The sequence below is a fragment of the Rattus rattus genome, chromosome 17, assembly GCF_011064425.1.
Source record: "Rattus rattus isolate New Zealand chromosome 17, Rrattus_CSIRO_v1, whole genome shotgun sequence".
NCBI classification, from domain to species: domain Eukaryota; kingdom Metazoa; phylum Chordata; class Mammalia; order Rodentia; family Muridae; genus Rattus; species Rattus rattus.
The window spans coordinates 43,487,800-43,509,905 of NC_046170.1; the positions used below are offsets into that span (position 1 = coordinate 43,487,800).

The following is a 22,106-nucleotide window of genomic DNA, read 5'->3' on the forward strand; positions in this document are numbered from 1 at the left end:
AGACTGTGGGACACAGAGCTCCTCCACTGACAGCGACAAGAACCCCATGTCTCCACAGAGAGCAGAGAGCACTGTTCAGGACTCCCTTGGCAACAGAAAGGAGGGGGTGTTAGCATCACCTTAAGATTGAATCAAGACAGAGCCATGAAGATGTAAGTCTCATCGGGGCATGGACACTATTTACAGCTGAGGAATGTTTTTATTTCCCACACGGACCAACACCACTACCTAAGGAACGGACCTCTCAGAGGCACAGTAACCATACGAACTCTGGCACAGCAGGCAGCAGGTCGCCTGGCTGTTACAAGTGAGGTACTTACCAGTTTTGTTTCAAATCCAAATACTGAATGCTGACCCCTTCTTTAATAGCTTCATAGTTACTTTCAGACCCCTAAATGGAAATACCGAAGTGTAAGCTCCCAGTAGTTACTGTGCCTTTTTTTCCAATCACTGTATGCCCGGCACCTGGCAAAGTGTTGCTTCCATGAGCAATGAACATTTGAAAACTAGCCAGGTGCACACCTTTAATCCCAACACCCAGGAGGCAGAGACAGGCAGATCTCGTAAGACTGAAGACAGCCTTGTCTACAGAGAGTTTCAGGAAAGGCCGGGCTGTAGAGTGAAACCCCGACTTTAAAAAAACACTAGGTCAGCTGGGTATGGTGGCACATGCTTATATTCCTACTGAAAGGTGGCAGATGCAGGAGGATCAACTACATAGTGAGTTTGAGGCCAGCCCGAGCTGCACAAGACTGTCTTACATTACAGGCACTCCCACGTATATGTATTTAATGGCTATCCACTTATTACATGGAAATGTGCTCAAATAAATGAGGCAGACGGGCGGGCTGTGGTGAAGCTCGCCTACAGTCCTAGCACCTGGGAAACCGAGGCAGGAGGACTTAAAGAGCCACAACCAGGCTGGGCTGCATAAGGTGAGTCCCTGTCTCAAGTAAACAAAAGACAGAGAAGGAACGATGAGTCACACACCCTAAGTGCTGAGTAAACCACAAGTGGGCCCCACTGCTCCTCACCCAAATAGCATCGGTGATGCTCTCCTTCAGGGCTCTGTGCATATCCCAACTGTAAACCTGCTTCTCTGAAGAATCATCCAGTTCCCATTTGCTGATGTTTGAACTCGTCAGAGTGTAGAAACTTGAATTTCCTCTGTCCCACAGAACACTGGCCAGCTGTGCAGAGAGAAGGGGACATGCTGAGACTGACTCCAACTTCGTGTGCTTTATAGGTTTCTGACTGTTCCAGGCTCTGTAGGAAGAAGCAGGCCCTGAAAGCAAGGCCAGCTCTCCAAAGAGGCGGCCTGGGAAGAGCAGAATTGGAAAGCAGAGTCGGGAGATGGGAAAGTTAAACAATCCTCAGAGTCCTGAGAGAATCGGTGTCTTGTTAAATTGGAAGCATATGTAAGAACTCTTTAAAGAAGCCACAGCAGGGTCTTGAGTGTGAAGTCTATAAACTTAGTAAGTCTGGAGACGTTGCTTATGGCTTCTGAAACAAGAACTTGAGTGGAATCCGGCAGGGAGGAGGACACTTATCAGGCATGGCTGTTGTTCCTATGAGTAGACTCCTTGGTACCAAATAGATGTTAAGCTATGTACATGGTTTTAAGTTATGTACACATGCTTTTTAGTTTAAAACCCCATTGTCTCCATTCTCCTGTTATAGGGCAAGACAGGGTAACAGTGAAGCCGTCCCTGCCTGTGAACAGGAATGTTAACAGAGCACAAGCCAAATTCAACTTTAACATTTTCACAATAAGGCTGGGGAGAGTTCTCGCTCTAAGAGGACTGGAGTTGAGTTCCTAGCACCCTCATGGCAGCTCACAACCATCTGTAACTCCAGTTTCAGAAGAGTTGATGCTCTCTTCTGGCTTCTTGCAGGCACCAGACGACCATGTGGCATCCAGAAATACATACACAGGCCAACACTCAGACACATAAGAGTGAAAGAAGAGAAACACGACAGCTTACATTCATATGATGGCAAGACCACTGTCAAGGGAAACTTTCAACTTAGTGTAAAGGAGTTCTTTGTAAACTTACCATGAGGTCACTAGTAGGGGACAGAATCCCAAAAAGGGAAGAAACCCTCCGGCCAATCCCCGAGAGCATGCCTTGGCCCTGGGGCAGGACATGCTGGTGAATCTTCCCTGAGCCCTCAGGAATCAATCGAACCAACTGGCTTCCCACAGAGGACAGGATGAAACTTCCTCCCTGTGAATAAATACCAAGTCCTTTCGTTATCTAATACACAAAAATGCCCTTACAGCTTTTTAAATCCGAGTTTTAAATGAAGGGTTTACTACTGGTATGTTCAACAAATGTCAGATTTGGGTTTTTTTATTTGTTTGTTTTTTGAGGCAGCCTCATGCATTCCAAGCTGGCCTTGAACTCACTATGTAGCCAAGGATGACCCTGAATGCTGGGATCACAGGGTATGAGCCATCACATCTGGTTTAAGTGGTTCTAGGGATAGAATCAAGGACCGGTGCCTGTTAGGCCAACCTCAGATTTCTTCCATAACTGTAGATTTCAGCAAGTATTATCCCAGTGTCTAGGAGAATTAGCTTCAGAGTCTCTGTGTCTGTCTCTCTCTCTGGTAGACAGGGCTTCTACATGTAGCCCAGGCTATCCTCTGCCTCCTGAGTGCTTGGATTAGAAGTGTGCACACCAGGCCCGGCTTGTGCAAGCCTGTCTAAGATCGCCTCTGTAGAGTGCTTACGTGGAATGAGCCGATACATACTGCCCAATGAGCAGCCTCCTTGCTCTAGTTCACATCAGGCCCTCACCACCTTCTTTCCTTGCTGTCTCTGATGCCTCCCAGGTCCCCACAGCAGTTCAGAACCCACATTTCCAGCTTCAGACCTTCCTACTAGTCCACACTGCAGCTCTCCCCATACGCACCTGCACTGCTGTCAGGAACCTGCACACCTTCTCGCCTCCCAAATCCACAGAGGTGTCTGAGTAGGTGTCTTCCCTGGCAAGGCTGGGCCAGTAGCGGATGGACCCCTCTTTGGTAGCAACCATGACAGAAACAGCCTTGAAATAAAACCACAGTCATCAGCAACAATGCAAGAAGGCCTTACAAGCAGGTGCCTAAGACACTGATGAAAACAAGAATTAATGTTTAATTTTATTATTTTATAGAATTATTTATTTTAGAGACAGTCTCACTGTGTAGTCCTGGCTAGCCCTGAACTCTCAGAGAGCTGCCTGTCTCTGCATCTCAAGGATTAGGATTACAGCTGTGTACACCATGCCCATCAAAATCCTTAACAGACCAAGCAACAGCAAAACTGCCCATCTCCTCTGGTCAGGCACGTGAGTCTCCCGTGTGCACCCATCGTAAGGACACGCGGCAGGTCTGTCACCCACTCCTTATGTGACCCTGGCGGCCGCACTTCCCTGTTTTATCTGGACCCAGTTTCCATCTCTGCACTTTGAGAACACCAGAGAACAAAACTAACAGACTAAACTGCAATCTGCTTCTCTGCCTGTTTTCCCTGAGGTTTACCTAAGAAAGGACCCACAGGTCACTCCCAGCTCCAGAGCTGCAAATAAAACTGCTGTAAGACAAGTGACCTTTGTGTTACGTTTCCATTTCTCAAACAAAACTATAAGGTTTGCAGGTAGATGGATAGAGTTGGAAATATTCTATTAACCGAGATATCTAGGCTTAGAAAGACATTTTGTTTGCTCTCACATATTAGCTTTTCTTATATATTTTTATTTATGTGGCAGAGAGTGTGCAGAGGCCAGGAAACAAATAAGGAGAAAAAAATCGGTATTGTGAGCAATGAGGTTGGCAATAAACACATGTGATCTGAGGGTGGGAGGGGCTAAGTGGGGAGAGGGAGCAGGGAGATGGGAGACTAAAGCTAGGTTACAGACCCCAGCCCTGGGAGCAGAGGAGGTGATCTCTGTGAGTGTGAGGCAGCCTGATCTACAGAGTGAGTTCCAGGACAGCCAGGGCTACACAGAGAAACCCTGCCTTCAAAAGGGAGGCTGGTGGGGGAGGAAATGAAACTGGGAAGCAAGAGTAGGAGTGTGCACTGGAGTCTCAGCAGTGTCAGGCTCACCAGCCATTCTGTAGCTGTGCGGCAGTGCTCCCCCGTGCTGTCTGCACTGCTCCAGTGGCTGCCGATGCCAAGCAGCTCCTCACGGGCTTATGTGCCGAGCTCATACTCTCTGGTAAAGTTGTGTCTACTGAAGACTCTGATCTTTTTTCTTTCTCCTTTTTCTTTGACTTGGGTATTTTATGTGTATGAGTGTTTTGCCTCTGTGTGTGTGTGTGTGTGTGTGTGTGTGTGTGTGTGTGTGGTGCCTGCTGAAATAAGAATGCATCTGATTCCTGGAACTGGAGTTACAGATAGTTGTGAGCCACCATATGGCTGCTGGGAATTAAACTGGGTTCCTCTGCAGGAGCAACAAGTGCTCTTAACCTCCGGGTTATCTCTGTCTTTAAATTGGATTTATGAGTGTGTCCTCAGTCTGTACCTTGCTGTTTCATATTCTCATTTTACAAAGAGTATTGTTTGTTTGAGACAAGGCCTCACCTTGTCTAGTTTGAGCTCACTGGAGTTTGACAGAGACCAGGCTGGCTCTGTCCTCCTAGAGTCACCTGACTCTGCCTCCCAGGGGTGGGATTAAAGTGTGCACTTGAGGTTGGGATTTAGCTCAGTGGTAGGCGCTTGCCTAGGAGGCGCAAGGCCCTGGGTTCGGTCCCCAGCTCCGGAAAAAAAAACCAAAAAAAAAAAAAAAAAAAAAAAAGTGTGCACCTCCACACCAGCCTCTCGATCACCTTTTCCAGAATGTTTTTAAAAATGTGTGTGTGCATACGCCTGCTTGTCTGTATGCTCACCGCTTGCAGGGGTCTGCAGAGGTCAGAAAGGATTGTTGGGTCCCCTAGAACTGGAGTTACCAGCAACCATGAATCACCCAAAGTGGGTGCTGAGCACTGAGCTTATCCCCTGTGCATGAGCCACCTGGAAAGCCCCTTCGCCATCTTTACGTCACATACCTGAACAGAATGGACTTCACCTGAGGTTGCAGCATAAGACAGTGCCACCAAATCAGCACTCCAGTGGAAATCGCTAGGGGGCAGCTGGAGGTCTTTGCAAACAGACAACTGCAAGGCAAACACAGAGAGCAAACCCTTTACATCCAGCCAGTGTGCTCATCCTGGCTCCTCTGATCCTCTGCAGACTGCATGAGTCCATCCCGAACACTATCCCACAATAGCCTTTCTGTTCTCAGCTCTTTCTGACCAACAACAAAGCCAGGGACACACGGATACTAAACTGGACTTCTAGCCTGTGCTTGTGCCAGACCAAAGGTTCTATTGTACAAGTGGTTCTCAGCCTTCCTAATGCTGTGATCCTTTAAGGCAGTTCCTCATGTTGCAGTGACCCCAACCATGAACTTATTTCATTGCTACTTCAAAACTGCGATTTTGCTGTTGTTAGAAATCATAATGTAGGGTTGGGGATTTAGCTCAGTGGTAGTGCGCTTGCCTAGGGGAAGCGCAAAGGCCCTGAGTTGGTCCCCAACTCCAAAAAAAAAGAACCAAAAAAAAAAAAAAAAAAAAAAAAAGAAATCATAATGTAGGGGCTGGAGAGATGGCTCAGCGGTTAAGAGCACCCGACTGCTCTTCCAGAAGTCACGAGTTCAATTCCCAGCAACCACATGGTGGCTCACAACCATCTGTAAAGAGATCTGATGCCCTCTTCTGGTGTATCTGAAGACAGCTACAGTGTACTTATATATAATAAATGAATAAAGAAATCTTTAAAAAAAAAAAAAAAAAGAAATCATAATGTAAATATCTGATATGAGACCCCTATAGGGTCATGACCCACAGGTTGAGAACCACTGGGCTAGGGGAAGTGGCCAGGTTTCCTGCAAAACTTTGCTAGCTGAGGTAATAATTTATTTGACTTGTAAAACTATTATAGCCATAGAGAAATTACACCAAGGTCTCCAAGGTTGAAAGCACTCTCTCAAACGTGGTGCTGGGCTTTCACTAAAACGTAGAAAGCACTCAGTTAACAGACAGAGCTGATCCTTCAGAAGAACCTCAACTGCAAGGAAGAGAGCGCGGAGCAGCTTGTAGCGTCAGAGAACAGTGTGAGAGGATAAATGAGAGGAGACGCCACCATGGCTAGGTGAGCTCATGGAAACGTGGCCCTGAGGGGCACCAACTGGAGTCCAGAGCAGGCCAGATGAAGCACAATAAGTTATAACTTGGAGTTATCAATAGGAAAATAGATTTTTAATACCACGGAGGGTAGACATCTGCCCAGCGCTCGTGCTGATTAAGGCTTGTTGTAAATATAAAGGTTGTGTGTCTTTTATCCAGGAACACAATGGCCAAAGGCAGGGCAGAAACCCTGGACTGGGATCAAAATTTTCTACAACAACAATAGCCCAGAGCTCAGAGACAGTAGTGTCTCAAGCTCATGTTCATTTCTTTTGACCTGTAATCAATGGGTCTTTGGAGAAGGAAAAAAAAACTAAAGATATCAATAAAAATAAAATATTAAAAAAGAAGATTTTACAACACACTATAAATGTACATTCAGTATTTAATTATCCTGCTTTTTTATTTACTTAAAGATCTGGTGGTTTTCTTTAATTTTCTTTCTTTCTTCTATCCTCCCTCCCTCCCTCCCTCCCTCCTTCTCACTGTATGCCTGCTCTGCTGCACGTACACTCACAGGCCAGAAGAGGACATCAGATCCCCTTACAGATGGTGAGCCACTGCGTAGTTGTTGGGAATTAAACTCAGAACCTCTAGAACTCTTCGCCACTGAGCCATCTCACAAGCTCCCATATCCTGAATTCTCAATGCTTGCACAGACTGACTGGCTGTCCTCATAAACTTCAAAGAATAAAGGTGCAAATAAAGAGCCAGCTGGGACCCCTTTCCCGACTGGGTATCTGGAGGGCTATTACCTTAGTCACAGGCGACATAGCAATCTTCCAAACGAGGAGCTTCTCTTTGCATACTAGGCAGGCCCAACCACCTTCATCGATGTGGACTGAGAGCTGGTCGTCAGCTGAGGGGATAAGGCACACAGTTCACCCCATATCCAGACCACGAAAAAGTCGTTTCATCTCCTTATAGCAACATCTTTTTACCACATTAGTCACCAAGACAGGAAGCTGCATTACGGCTCCTGCAGAGGACCAGGGTTTGGTTACCAGCATCTACGCAGTGACACACAGCCACCTTTGACTCCAGTTCTAGTACCAGCATCTACACAGTGACACAGCCACCTATGACTCCAGTTCTAGAGGAGCCCATCGACCCTTCTGACACCCACAGGCTCATAATCACACATGGTGCACATATATACTTAGGCATACACAGAGGCAATTATCATAATATATTATTAAAATTAATTTAAAAATGCAAGTCACATAACTTCCAAATATTTAAGATTAATCTATCAAAAATGAGTTATTTAGTTCTGATAATTACTGTTAGAAATATATCCAAAGGCAAAAATTATTAGAGTATATGTTTAATACTCTAATTTTGTTACAAAGAATATTTTTTTCTTAATTTTTTTTAAGATTTATTATATATATATATATATACACTGTCACTATCTTCACATACAGAAGAGGGCATCAGATCCCATTACAGATGGTTGTGAGCCACCATGTGGTTGCTGGGAATTGAACTCAGGACTTCTGGAAAAGGAGTCAGTGCACTTAACCACTGAGCCATCTCTCCAGCCCTGTTATAAAGAATCTTAGCTAGGCATGGTAGCACATGCCTTTAATTCCAGCACTCTGGACGTAGAGGCAGGTGGATCTCTTTTGAGTTTGAAGTCAGTCGGGTCTAACCCTCAAAAACCAGAGACAATTTTACTTCTGTAAGAATCACTTATAATTTGATAAACCAAACAATAACCCTCTTATTAACAACTATTTTCAAAGAAATTACCACATTCCTCCAAAAGAATATAATGTTCAAATAGAGCTCCTTAAAGATATGGTAAATCATTTCATCATAAGGAAACACAAGAGCATTGTTTACTAAGGGAAAAAGTAAGTCAATTTACCACTGTGTCTAGGGAGTGGGGGTGAGCCTTCATAAATGTGTTCACAGCCTTGAGAATCTTATTTGAGCTTTGCTCTTTGCTTTTAGACAGGGTGGCAGTGCAAAGCACACAGCACTGGAAAGGAACATGCTAACTATGCAAACATGCCAACAGGCTAACTGTGCAAACATGCCAACATGCTAACCGTGCAAACATGCCCGACCTGTGCAGGACTTTCTGCTGACCTGGAGCCCCTGCGCAGGAGTGTTCAGCCCCCACCCCATGCAGGTCTGACCCAACATCAGATGTGGTCAGACCTGCAATGGAGACAAGTTCTTCAAGTCTGCACTGCTCTTGTCTTTAGCTCTCAACTTCTTGGGATTCCCTCCTGAATCCCTAGAGGGAGGCTACGTACTGTTTAAACACAGACATGGCATGACCCAGAAGTATGCTCAGAGATTTAAACTCAGTAAGAATTAAACATTTCAGGGTGACAAAAGAGAATGAAGGGGGGGAAGGCAGGTGGAGGAGGACACAGGGCAGAGAGTAGCAGTGTGAGCATCACCATCCCAAAAGCCTAAGGACTGGCAGCCAGGGTGGCTAAGCTGAGGGACAGCAAATGTCTTTTACAACAGGACATTTTATCCTCGGCTACTCAGTAGGTAAGTGCCCACAGCTCAAGCTTCATGATCTGAGAGCTGCCCTCTGCCCCCAACATGCTGGGACTGAACAGACCTTGAGTGATGTGACACACACAAATATAACAGTTTTAAGTTAAAATGCTGAGAGATGGCTCAGTGGTTGAGAGCACTGACTGCTCTTCCAGCGGTCCTGAGTTCAATTCCCAGCGCCCACATGGTGGTTCACAACCATCTGTAATGGGATTGATGCCCTCTTCTGGTGGTCTGAAGACAGACACATGTATACTCACATACATAAAATACAGTTTTTAAAAAATGCTAAGATGCATTCTAATACTTTGTCTCCCTTCAATGCTTGTCATGACCACTGAAGCCATTTCAGTCACAACTTGTAGTTTGCCAAACATCGTTCTAGAAAAATGCGAAGGTCCAGTAGACCTGTTAGTGAGGCGACTTGGGCTGACATGATGGCATCTTGGTCTGCCCTTCCCTGTTTCTCTCTCCTTTCCCTGTGATTGACGCCTCCCAACTCTTGCATCATCTTTATGCCAGCAGAGGCTTTAAAGGTATGATAATAACCCAATACTGACTTAATAACAACCCAATGAGTCTATCATATGACTTGTAGGACACGATACCCCATAGGCCTGTCATATGACTTATGGGACACCACACAGCACTCAGAACCCAGAACTGGAGGCAGAACTTGACTTTAAAACACTATTTAATCTAACAACGCAAGGTACTGCACTTTGGACGATTCTATAGCTAAATTCCCTATATCTAATCAACTCAAAAGTTGGGGATATAAAGGACTGAAGTACACACATCGTTCTTAGAATCACTGGTGTAACTGTGTTAGAAAGATTCACTCAGCTTCACAGACCAGTGTCTTAGGGATGAGGAGAACTCAGCAGGCTGCCTACTTCTCTACCAGACAAAGCCAAAGTGTTATCACATGTGACCTGGTTATTGACCAATATGGGGACAAATGAAAAGACAACACCTACCCTCAGCCATCGCCAGGGCTTCCATGATCTTAACAGGGAGCGATGATCCAAACACTCTCACGTCGTAGTTCACAGACTCTGATATGGAATGGTAGGGGAATATCCGAGTAGGCGTTCCTCTAAAGAAAGAGACCACGTTGGATCACCTGTCACCGAAAATTCCCCATTATCCTCGCCTTTACACACCTATTCCAGCTACCTCTAACGAGGTGTAACGGTAAAAGACACCAGCCTGACTGTACTGTACAGTAGAACTCATGGAACTGTCTATCTCTGATGAGGTGTAACGGTGGAGGACACCAGCTTGACCGAACTGTACAGTAGAACTCACGGAACTGTCTACCTCTGATGAGGTGTAACGGTGGAGGACACCAGCCTGACTGTACTGTACAGTAGAACTCACGGAACTGTCTACCTCTGATGAGGTGTAACGGTGGAGGACACCAGCCTGACTGTACTGTACAGTAGAACTCACGGAACTGTCTACCTCTGATGAGGTGTAACGGTGGAGGACACCAGCCTGACTGTACTGTACAGTAGAACTCACGGAACTGTCTACCTCTGATGAGGTGTAACGGTGGAGGACACCAGCCTGACTGTACTGTACAGTAGAACTCACGGAACTGTCTACCTCTAATGAGGTATAATGGTGGAGGACACCAGCTTGACTGTACTGTACAGTAGAACTCACGGAACTGTCTACCTCTGATGAGGTGTAACGGTGGAGGACACCAGCCTGACTGAACTGTACAGTAGAACTCACGGAACTGTCTACCTCTGATGAGGGTGTAGCCTGACGGTACAGTAGAACTCATGGAACTGTCTACCTCTAATGAGGTATAATGGTGGAGGACACCAGCTTGACTGTACTGTACAGTAGAACTCACGGAACTGTCTACCTCTGATGAGGTGTAACGGTGGAAGACACCAGCCTGACTGAACTGTACAGTAGAACTCACGAAACTGTCTACCTCTGATGAGGTGTAACGGTGGAGGACACCAGCCTGACTGAACTGTACAGTAGAACTCACGGAACTGTCTACCTCTGATGAGGTGTAACGGTGGAGGACACCAGCCTGACTGAACTGTACAGTAGAACTCACGGAACTGTCTACCTCTGATGAGGTGTAACGGTGGAGGACACCAGCTTGACTGAACTGTACAGTAGAACTCACGGAACTGTCTACCTCTAATGAGGTATAACAGTGGAGGACACCAGCTTGACCGAACTGTACAGTAGAACTCACGGAACTGTCTACCTCTGATGAGGTGTAACAGTGGAGGACACCAGCCTGACTGAACTGTACAGTAGAACTCACGGAACTGTCTTATTTTGCTTCCCATTGCTGTGATACAGACCATGAGCAAAGCAACTTGAGGAGGAAGGAATTTATTTCATATTTCCAGGTCACTGCCCATCAATGAGGGATGTCACGGCAGGAAGTCACCCAAGGCAGGAACTGAGGCAGGGCCATGGAGGAATGGTCTTTCCTGGTTTGCTCAATTTGCTTCCTTATATACTCCAGGGCCACTCGCCAATGGATGGCACTGTTCAGTGGGTCAGGCCCTTCTACATCAATCACCAATAAAGAAAATCATCCCCAAAGGCAAGCATGTGGGGACATTTTCTTTCTTTAAAGATTTATCGGGAAAAAAAAAAGAAAAGAAAAGAGGGGTTGGGGATTTGGCTCAGTGGTAGAGCGCTTGCCTAGGAAGTGCAAGGTCCTGGGTTCAATCCCCAGCCCCGAAAAAAAAAAAAAAAAAAAAAAAAAAAAAAAAAAAAAGAAAAGATTTATTTATTTTATGTCCATGAGTAAGCTGTTGCTAACACACCAGAGAAGGCATCAGATTCCATTACAGACGGTTGTGAGCCATCATGCAGTTGCTGGGAATTGAACTCAGTGCCTCTGGAAGAGCAGCCAGTGCTCTTAACCACTGAGCCATCTCCAGGGTGGGGGTTGGGGGGTTCTCAATTGAACTCCCCTCTACTCAGATGATTCTAGTTTGTGTCCACAAAAACAAAACAAAACAAAAAAAAACAAAACAAACAAACAACAAAAAAAAACTAGCCACCATGCCTGAACCATATGAGTTCAGTAATTAGGAGTGTGCACACCTCTGCCTCTGAGGTCAGTGCTGTGAAGGATTCTTCTCAAACAATAAAAGTCAAAGCCAGGCACAGAGATCACAGGCAGATCTCTGTGATGTTTGAAGTTAGACTGGTCTACATAGAACCCTGTCTCAAAAAAACACAAGCAAATAAAGGGTCCCTTGTGCCCACTCAGCATCACAGTTACTCTCTGAATTATCACAAGACTTGTAGAGTCCTACATTTTCACCATAAGTCTCAGTCAGACTCAGTATTCCCTGTTCTCATGCAGAAGAAATTCACTTACAATGTGTGTGTGTGAGAGAGAGAGAGAGAGAGAGAGAGAGAGAGAGAGAGAGGAGAGGCGCTCGACACCAAGAACAGGTGCCTAGAAGCCCAGAGCATTGGAACTGTCTTGTAGCTGGAACTACAGATGGATGTAAGCCGTCTAACATGGGGGCTGATAAGAGAACTCAGGCATCTTTCCATCCCAGAAATTCACTTTTGAAAGAACAGAAGAAATCCTCTCGAACAAAGGTAACCTGATTCTGAATTTTTGTATTAATAACATGGAGGAGGGTAACGATTCTACTCGACATGTGATCGGGCAGCACACCTGCGGCTTTAGTGAAGCACACACACACACTGTCTGTCTGTCTGTCTCTCGTAAAAAGTGATTTTATATAACCTAGTCACAACGTCACATTTTGTGGCCCAAAGTCCTTTAATTGTCGACTAGTACGTAGTAATAGCATTTGTTAGGCACCGAGAAAACATTTTTGTCAGGGTTTGTAGGTTCTTACCATGAGTCAGATCTGTATAACGAATCCTGAGACTATGGTAAGGATGCTGAGACCCTGACATAAAGGTGGAACTGTTAAATAAAATTATGGTAGCCAGACAAGCTCCTGCATGCTTGAAATATCAGTAGCTGAAAAGAGGACTGAGCAAAGTCAGACTAGGGTACATAGCATGGCCTGTCCAAGAGTGAGCAGGACCGAGTTCCGGGCTGCACTTCTACACTAGATCATAAAAAGACCAGACCAGATCAAATGAGTTACTGATGTCAAATGCCACAGCGTCAAACCACAACTTTAAACAGCTGCACGCAACTGACCTGCAAAACGAGGGCCACCGTTAAACAGCGTCAATAATATACAAGGATGACCAGGAGTACTTTCCAACTCTGCGGCAACTTACTCTGCTGCCTGGTTCCATCTGCCCGTTTTGGAGCTGAGCCTGCTGGTCACCGAACCCCCACTTACCTAGAGCTCACTGAGCTGCGCCGGCCTACCGGCGAGAACAGCACAGGCGAGCTAACCGCAGATCCCAGAGACAGGCCCCTCCTGCTCGCTCTAGGCGTGGTCGAGGGCCCGATTCCGACTAGCGGACCCCGTCGGGTCCCTGGTCCCGGGGTTCGCGGAGAGGAGACGCCTGGAAACATATCTGCAGAGAGTGCGGAGGAAGCTGCACTCGCGGGCTAAAAGCGAGGACCTCGCGCGCCCGGTGCTTGAACACCAGAGGGGCGGGAAGGCGCCTAGAGATGATGTAAAGACAGGGCGCTCAACAAATGGGGAAGGGAAGGCGCGTGGCGATGACGCCAAAGCTCGGCGCCGAGACGCAGGGCGGGGTCGGAGCTGGAAGCGCTCGTGTGACGTTACATCCAGCACCAGTGGGGCGGGGCAAGCATGTTTGAATCCTGAACCTTGTTTCGCGAAGTGGCGTGAGTTCCCGGGACCGAGAGCTGGACAAGTGCAGTTCTCAGGCTGGAGTTGACCCTCTGCGACCAGCGCGGACTGGGGAAGGAGGCGCTCGTGGGCGGAGCTGAGGAAGTCGCGCTCTGTGTGAGGCGGTGGTGCGCTCACAGCTTTTCCCAACCTAATTCAGATTGGTTCAGGCTTATCCTTCATCCGCATGTCCGGGCTCTGCTATGGGCTGCAGCTCTTTGCTTTCCAAGCACAGCTTGCACTTTGGTGGGTCTGGTCTACTGCCGAGGTTCGGAGATGACTGTGGCCCCCCAAGCCCCAGACATATTCACTCTCACCCCTGCCCCTGAAGTCCTAGAACCTTGTAGAAGACCTATAGCAGGCATGCACACAGCTCTGTTTGTTAGTCCTCTGCGGCTGTTTTGCAAGGCCGCAATGTGTGGACGGGGATGTTATCTCCATTCTACTCCCCACATTACCAAACAGTGAACTAAGGTAAACCCGAGGCTGTACTCGAGTTCATAAACATTCAGGGCTGATAACTGCCTTACTTGCTGAACTTGTGAGGTCGCTTGTGACTTAACTTCGCGGGTGACCTTTCCTTTTCAGTTCTTTAATTGCATCCCGCTTGTACTCCACTGTAGCTGGACTTGTGGCTACTTTATAGGTTCCTATTTCCACCACCTTTTCCCCAACCCCCCAACACTAGGTAGGAAAGAAAGAAGGCTAGAGGTTTGGAAAGGGGACTTCCAGATCCGTAGACTTCTTCCTGCTGCTGCTGATAGAGGCATCGAGTTCCTTGGGGGCAATTTTGACTTTTACTGACAGACAAACGCTAGGAGCTCAGAAAGCCAGAAAGAGGGCATTGGGCTCTGAAGCTAGTTACAGGGGGGTTGTGAGCCACCTACTATGGGTGCTGAGAATTGGACTCAGATCCTCTGCAAAAGTGTTATGTACTCTTAACCACCAAGCCTTCTCTCCAGTTCCTCACACACTTGATTTCGTTATTTATTTTATTTATTCATTTATTATATATAAGTACACTGTAGCTGTCCCCAGAGAACACAGGAAGAGGGCATTAGATCTCATTACAGATGATTGGGAACCACCATGTGGTTGCTGGGAATTGAAGTCAGGACCTCTGGAAGAGCAGTCAGTGCTCTTAACTGATGAGCCGTCTCTCCAGCCCCCTCCCCCTCCCCCTGTTATTTATTTTTGAGACAAGATCTCACTATGTAGCTTTGCCTGTCCTGCAGTTCACTTTGTAGACCAGGTTGGCCTCCAACTCAAGAGATCTGCCTGCCTCTACTTCCCAAGTGGCTGGGGTTGAAGGTGTGAGCCACCACACCCAGCAGTGATTTTCTTTTAGAGTGTGTGTTTTCCTTAAGCTTGCGTTTATGGTTTTTCCATTTTCCCCCACACCCATCAATGTAGTATTACCTAATTCTCACTATTTCAACATCTCCAAACGGGGAATTTTCTGCTCACAGATGCTGAAAAGCCACTCCAGCCCTGCAGAGGTTTATACAAGGGGTGGTCAGCAAACTTAACATTCTGCTCTACCTATTCTGTGTCCACAGTGGTTTCTCGAGTGATTGTGGTTTACTATTTCTGGTGTTTGAGACAAGGTCTTGTGGAGCTCAAGGTGGCTTTGAACAACTCCTGGTCCTGAAGGTACAAGAACAAAGCTGACCCCACAAAACTTCTTCAGACATCACTCTGTCCACCTCCTACTACACGCCCTGTAAATCAGAAGCAGAGAGGAAATGTTCTGGGCTCTGTAGGACGCAAAGGCAGCTGCAGAACAAGACAAAGCTGTTAACTTCTCTCAGCTGGAAGAAAACACAAGATAACAATAGCCTGAGTGTGATCTTAGGGATGTAAGATCACAGGCATCCTGCCTTCCCACCTAAAACTTATTCAGCCGGTGTTTACTTAACCATTCCCCTTTTTTGGCAAAGACAGCTTTAATTGCGTACTTGTCAAGCTGATCACAAAGATATCAAAGTCGCCCTTTCTTCTTATTTAGTAATAGCTGGGTGTGGAAATGCACCCTTTTAGTGCTAGCACTTAAGAGACAGAGTCAGATGAATTTTCTGAATCCTTGTCTCAAACATGCCCCTCACCCCAGGAAAGACATTTAGAAGAGCCTACCTGTAACCTCTGCAGGACCAGACGCTGTTCAAAGCCATCTGGGGCTACAGGAGACACCCATCTCAAAATACCAACAAACAAAACCCAAAATGCAGTTACCTGAGAGACCGTTATGGACACAAAGTTGTTAGGCACATCAGAAGTAAATATAGTAAGCACACACACACACACACATGGAAGAGGAGTCATCCGTACCCTAAGGATGAGAGAAGGAAGCCCTCCAATCCAGGAAAACCTGGCAATGGCACCTGAACCTTTAGTTGTTGCAAAGTGGACTGTAGGAGAATTTTGGCTTCTTTAAACACAGAGATGTTATAGGAATGGCTTCAATTTAACCCAGGTGTGGGATATGGGCTGCTTCAGATTGTCTACAACAGCTGACTAGGAGGCAGTGGATCTCCTAAGTTTGAGGCCAGTCTGGTCTACAATGCGAGTTCCAGGACAGCCAGAGCTACACAGAGAAATCCTGCCTCCAGAGATCCACCTGCCTCTGCCTCCTCATGGCCGGGATTAAAGATATGCGTAACTGTGTCTGGCTTGCACAGGTATGGCATAAACTCACAGAGACATAAAAAATATTTTTTAAAACCTCAAATAAGGGGTTGGAGAGATGTCTCAGCAATTAAGAACACTGGCTGCTCTTCCAGAGGTCCAATTCCCAGAACCCATGGACGCTCACAGTCTGATGCCTTCTGGTCTGCAGGCATACAGGCAGACAAAGCACCTATATATATTAAAAATAAAAAAAAAAAAGAAAAACAAAAACACACCGAAATAAAAGCCAAACATGTAGCATGCAGAGACAAGACAATACTCTGGAGCTCTAGGGCCAGCTAGCCTGACAACAGGATCACTGAAAGGTGAGGAGGGCCACTCCGCTGTCCCCTGACCCTGGGCAATGTCCTCCCAGCTAGGAGGAACCGAATCCCTCAGGAACAGTAAGGAATTTTCTCCCCGAAGTTGCCTTTGTCTTGCTGTTATAGCAAAGAGAGGCTAAGACAAGTGACAACCAGTTCACAACTTAACAGAAGCTGTCTCCCTCGATGGGTGTGACGTACATGTGACCCAAATGTCTGTCTAAAGCGTGGCATTTACCAGAGCACCAGATGTAACGTGTACAGAACGCTGGAAACGAAGCAGCCTGCAAACACTCTGCTTGCCACAGCGCTTTGCCAGTTTCTTTTTTGCCAATTCTGCCTGCCTCTCTCATAGGCTAGAGTTTTGAAGGCAGACACTGCTGGATCCTTTCTCCAGGCCACTGCACTATACTCTTGGTGGGGCAGGAAGTACTTAGTGGAGCCGGGGTAGCTGGACAGACACTAATAAATAGCAACCACATGAGAACATAAAGAGGCTCAGATAAGGAAAGGTGTGGGACTCACAGTCACTCCTCTGTGTATGACATGTTAGATTAAAAAGATTTGAGTATAACAAATTCTATTAAGAAACTAAATATGACAAGGTTGGGGATTTAGCTCAGTGGTAGAGCGCTTGCCTAGCTAGCACAAGGCCCTGGGTTTGGTCCCCAGCTCTGAAAAAAAAAAAGAAAAAAAAAAAAAAAAGAAAAGAAAAGAAAGAAACTAAATATGTGAGCTGGGGAGATGGCTCAGTGGTTAGGAGCACTGACTGCTCTTCCAGAGGTCCTGAGTTCAAATCCCAGCAACCACATGGTGGCTCACAACCATCTGTAATGGGATCCGATGCCCTCTTCTGGTGTGTCTGAAGACACCTACAGTGTACTTACATATAATAAATACATACATATATACAAGAAACTTAATAGTGGGTGGTGGCAGCATGGGTGGTGGTGAGTTTAAGGCCAGCCTGGTCTATAGAGGGAGTTCCAGGACTGCCAGGGCTACTGTCTCGAAAACTAGGGGTAAAAAATAAAGTGAGTATGTACAAAATGTTAAGTGATAGCCATGGGGCTGAAGCCATGCATCTAAGTCAGTGGTAAAGCACTTAGCACGGGTGGGGACCCTCGAATCAACCTCAATATCATAACAGACACAGACTATGTTCACTATAAATTTTAATCTGATATAAAATGTTAAACATACTAAGAAATAAAATGTGGTGACTCAATTCGACTTTTGTAATGCTTCCCCACCAGCCTGATTTGCAGCTGCCCTGAGTTCTGAGAACGACCAGCAAGGAGCTGAGGAAATGCGGGCAGTGGGTGAGGACCAGCACAGACCGGTGTCTACCAAGACCTCCAAACACGACCAGAGAGCCTCGTCCTCACTAGCCAGTCCCCAGAAGTAACACAGACTCTGACACTCTGCCTCTCATCAAGAGGCTTCTTCCAGAATGGCTAGAGGCAATCAGCATGGCAGAAGTGTCTGTTTAACTAACTCTTGGGGTAGCTATGCCTCTGGCTCTACATTGCCAGCATTTAAAAAAAAAAAAAAGCACTTCTTCCTGAGGCAACATCCAATCAACAGCACTGATTTTAAAAAAGGGCAAATTCATTGGCTGTTGTCATTGCCGTCAGAGCTGTGACACTAGTTGACAAACCACAGGCACAGGAGGAGCAAGGGCACTTTTATAGAGCAGCTCCCTGTCAGGGTTCCATGCACTCCGTGGAGTAGGGCTTCCAATCTCTTCAGATGTCTCTCTGAAACAGTCTCATGCAAGGCTAGCTTTGAACTCACTAAGTGCCGGGGCGCGGGGTGTGAGCCACTATACTCCTTTCCTTTTTTTTTTTTTGAAACCAGAACACGAATTATTTCATGACTGCTGAAATCTTCAACATGAACTGGACGCTGCAACAATTTCACTCTTGGGTCTAGGTTGTTCCTTCACAGGAGCCATGCCTAAACCTATGATAGACGATCCAGGAGCCTCATTCCCCCAGGCCCAGCACTGTTCTGCCTCCTGGTCTTGGCACTCAGTTAAAGACTCACTTGTGCTTGGCAGGGCAGCCACGCTCGCCGCCACTACAGGTCGACTTCGGAGGGTGGTAGGACTTAGCATAACGGAGGCAGGACAACATGTGTCTTAGTTCTGAAGCTTTCCAAAGGATGACGTTCCTTTTGTCGCCTTGCTTCTGCAAGAGCCACCGTACTCAAGTCTGAAAATTCTATTATTCAGATTCGGCCTCATTAATAAAAATTTAAAATATAAAACTACAATATACCTGCGAGTTACATATTTAAAATGGGTATTTCTTCTCAAAATACACGCTTCAACGAATGTGAAATGGATTTTCATTCACCTCTGTTGGTAATACCTGGTTGTTTGTACCTTGCTTCTCAAAAGGAGACAAAGAACGAGGAAGTGATAAAAACAGAAGCTTTCCAGTTTACAGAACGGGATTTCTTCCTTTGGCAAATGCATCAGGCTCTTGAGTACCCAGATGGGGACACTGCACATTCTGACAGGTATGGACGGCCTGTAGTGTCCCAGAATTCCAACACCTGAAGATGAGGGGGACAGAAAAGGCAAACTTTCCCTCGGTGGCCCAGGTAGGTGCCCCAGTGATTAGGAAACTGGCTTAAACTGGTTAGGCCTTTAGTTTCCAGTTCCCTTTTTAAAGCTGTCACCTGAGACCAACTCAACCCTGGCAGCAAGCACAGGAGGTGAGGTGTCCGCTCAGCCAGCAAACACTGGAAACCTGCAGTCGCGTCAGTGCTTAGACATTTAGAAAGTTACAATTTTACAGCGGCACAAAGGCCTGGGAGGACAGGTACACCCATAAAACAATTTTGTTCATTCTTCGTGGAAAGAGGCGTGTTTCAAACAACCGAAGTACTCTCAGGCTTCACTCAGCCTCTAGGATCTGTCCCCCATGCTGTTTGGCTTTAAGGTCTCTCAGACAGCCCGCCCCTGACCGCTGCTTTGTCCCTGTCTTTAGACAGGGTATTGATAAGTAAATGCTGGAGTCCAGTCCTTCGGCCTCAGCTACCCGAGAGCTGGATTGCAGGCTACGCCTGTGCAGGTTCCAGGAACTGCTCTGCCCCGTTATGTAGCAGGAGACTCTGCTTGTTCATCAGTTTTCTGTAAAGCCCATTGGGCTTCAAAAGCAGCTCCTCATGTGTCCCATGTTCACAGATCTTTCCTTGGTTAAGGACGGCAACGAAATTGGCGTTCTTAATGGTGGAGAGGCGGTGGGCTATGATCAACACGGTTCTTCCCTCCATCAGCCGGTCAAGCGCCTCCTGGACCAGGTGCTCGTTTTCGGCATCCAGTGCGCTGTGACAGACAAGGCCACACAGGAGGCAGAGATGACAGAGCTGCACACATGGCTGCACACACTGCGAAGACACCCTCCAGCCCGGACACACACGCCAGACACACATCGTCACCCCCGTCACAGAGATAACCTCACCTGGTTGCTTCATCGAGGAGAAGAATTTTGGGGTTCTGAAAAAGTAAAAATGGAAGAAGAGAAATGGCGGATCAATGAACACAGCTCTGGACAGTGAGCAGACGGCTGAGACAGTTCAGCACAGAAAGGTGCTAACCACCAAGCGTGACAGCCTTAACTCGACTGCCAGACCCAACACCATTAGAAGGAGAGAACTGATCTGACAAGATGTTTGCTGACCTTTGTGTACCCCAACCCAAGGTAAATAAATAAAATGTAGTGAAACATTTAAAGTCGACCATTATACTTCTTAAAAGAGTTATTTATTTATTTTACATATGTGAGGACACTGCCACTCTCTCAGACACACCAGAAGAGGGCATCAGATCTCATTACAGATGGCTGTGAGCCACCCTGTGGTCGCTGGGAATTGAATTCAGGACCTCTGGAAAAGCAGTCAGTGCTCTAAACACTGAGTAATCAAAGGGAAGTTTCTACATTGATTTAAAAATGAAAAGCAAAGGCTGGAAGACAGCTACAGTGTACTCACATACATAAGTAAATAGTTGTTTAAAATAATCACTATGTACTGAAGAAAGTAGTCAGGGAGATGTTTCCTCAAAAGCACAGAGTCTGCCTCCCCGCCAAGGGGTTCTTCCTTCTCCTGGCTGGAAATCTGTCTGCCGGAGGCATCTGATCTTCTCCTCAGCAGAACAACCGAGTAAAGGCTAAACCCCACTCTGACACTTCATTCATCATCAGCCACCAGTCAACTGATTCTTCCAGGTAAGAGGTCCGCATGCTAAGCTTCTCCCCAGACACTACTTCTACAGCAGATTGTAGAGACGTCTCTCAAATGTGACAAATACTCAGACAGTAAGCCCGTGAGCGCAAACACACACACACACACACACACACACACACACACACACACACCCTCCTCACAAAGACGCCGTCTTACCTTCAGCAGGGCTCTGGCTATTGCGATCCTTTGCTTCTGCCCACCTGACAGAGACAGAGAAGGCAAGCGTTAACAAAATGCTTAGGAAATTTCCCACTAAGACAAGTGATAATTTGGAGGGAACTTTTTCCATTTAACCACAATGTCTGGGCAGGAGTTTGTTTTTAACCACACTGTCCTACCAAACTGCAAAACAAGCAATTACCATAGCAGACCGAGGCTTTCCTCCTTCACAGGGGAGTTCCCTAAGCACACAAGGCCTGTTGGTCTCTAACAGTTGTGACTGGAGCAGACCCTAGGATTGCTTCCATTTCTATCGGTGAAAACTGATACCAGGTGTGGTGGTGAATGCCTTTGATCTTAGCACTCGGGAAGCAGAGACAAGCTGATCTCTGACAGGATGCGGCCATTCCTGAAACTCCAGGGAGTAAAAAACAGCAGCGATGCTTTGCGCACATCTCCATTGCTCCGTGCTGGCACACGGCCTTCATCCTTCCCTCCTATGGTCTTTTGTCTCCTTGCCCCACAGGTTGGTTTGTTTGTTTGATGTGCACAAGAAGCTGGAGGTTATAACCCAGGCACTTGTCCCCTTCTCTTTTAAGCCCGAATTCCATGCAAAATCAGGGAGCAGGTGGCATGTTCAGATGCAGGCTTGGAGTGAGCAATCCAGCCATTCCCATCCGCCTTGCATCTGGCTCCTCCCGGAGACGCCATCTTCCAGCAGACAGGACTGCCTGGCGCTCACACCTCCTTATGTGGGTGGGTGGTCTAATGAGACCCCATTCTACTTGAGGTACTAACAGCACCCTTTCAAGCTGACCAACGATGGAACATCTTCATTCACAGTGACACTAGGTTGCATGTCATTTCATCGAGGTGCTGCCCTCACATGGAGCCATTGTGGGATGCAGCAAATCCCCAGCCTGGCCCTCTGAGTGCCCCAGAGTGGTCCTTGGAGTATCCTGGGGTGAAATCCTGTAGCAACGGCTGGTGCCCCCTGGAATACTGCCCTCGACATCAACTAGCATGCGGAAAACCTATAATGAAATGGCTACTCACAGGCATTTGGGTGCAGCGGGATATAGCTACACTTCTGGAGGGCGAGACAGGAAGACTAAACATTCTGAGCCAACCTGGATGGACAATGAGATTGCGCCTCAAAAAACAAAAG

The 22,106-nt window shown here is 46.8% G+C and overlaps 2 protein-coding genes across 3 annotated transcripts in view; both read right to left on the reverse strand.

The window, feature by feature from the left end:
- Nucleotides 1-13,346, reverse strand: part of Nup133 (nucleoporin 133) — a 49,557-nt gene extending 36,211 nt beyond the window's left edge. For both annotated transcript variants that reach the window (XR_004386102.1, XM_032887862.1), the window contains exons 1-8: nt 13,071-13,346; nt 9,717-9,835; nt 6,969-7,072; nt 5,035-5,142; nt 2,919-3,053; nt 2,058-2,228; nt 1,035-1,190; nt 321-391 (exon numbers count right to left, since the gene is read on the reverse strand). Coding sequence is in view for 1 of the 2 variants with exons in the window: in XM_032887862.1 (XP_032743753.1) it covers nt 321-391; nt 1,035-1,190; nt 2,058-2,228; nt 2,919-3,053; nt 5,035-5,142; nt 6,969-7,072; nt 9,717-9,835; nt 13,071-13,249 (1,043 nt within the window). In the remaining variant the exon portion in view is untranslated. The remainder of the gene's footprint in view (nt 1-320; nt 392-1,034; nt 1,191-2,057; nt 2,229-2,918; nt 3,054-5,034; nt 5,143-6,968; nt 7,073-9,716; nt 9,836-13,070) is intronic.
- A 4,334-nt stretch (nt 13,347-17,680) lies between these two features.
- Nucleotides 17,681-22,106, reverse strand: part of Abcb10 (ATP binding cassette subfamily B member 10) — a 30,918-nt gene continuing 26,492 nt past the window's right edge. The window contains exons 11-13 of the mRNA XM_032887528.1: nt 20,936-20,979; nt 19,996-20,030; nt 17,681-19,859 (exon numbers count right to left, since the gene is read on the reverse strand). Of these exons, the coding sequence (XP_032743419.1) occupies nt 19,592-19,859; nt 19,996-20,030; nt 20,936-20,979 (347 nt within the window). The 3' untranslated portion in view covers nt 17,681-19,591. The remainder of the gene's footprint in view (nt 19,860-19,995; nt 20,031-20,935; nt 20,980-22,106) is intronic.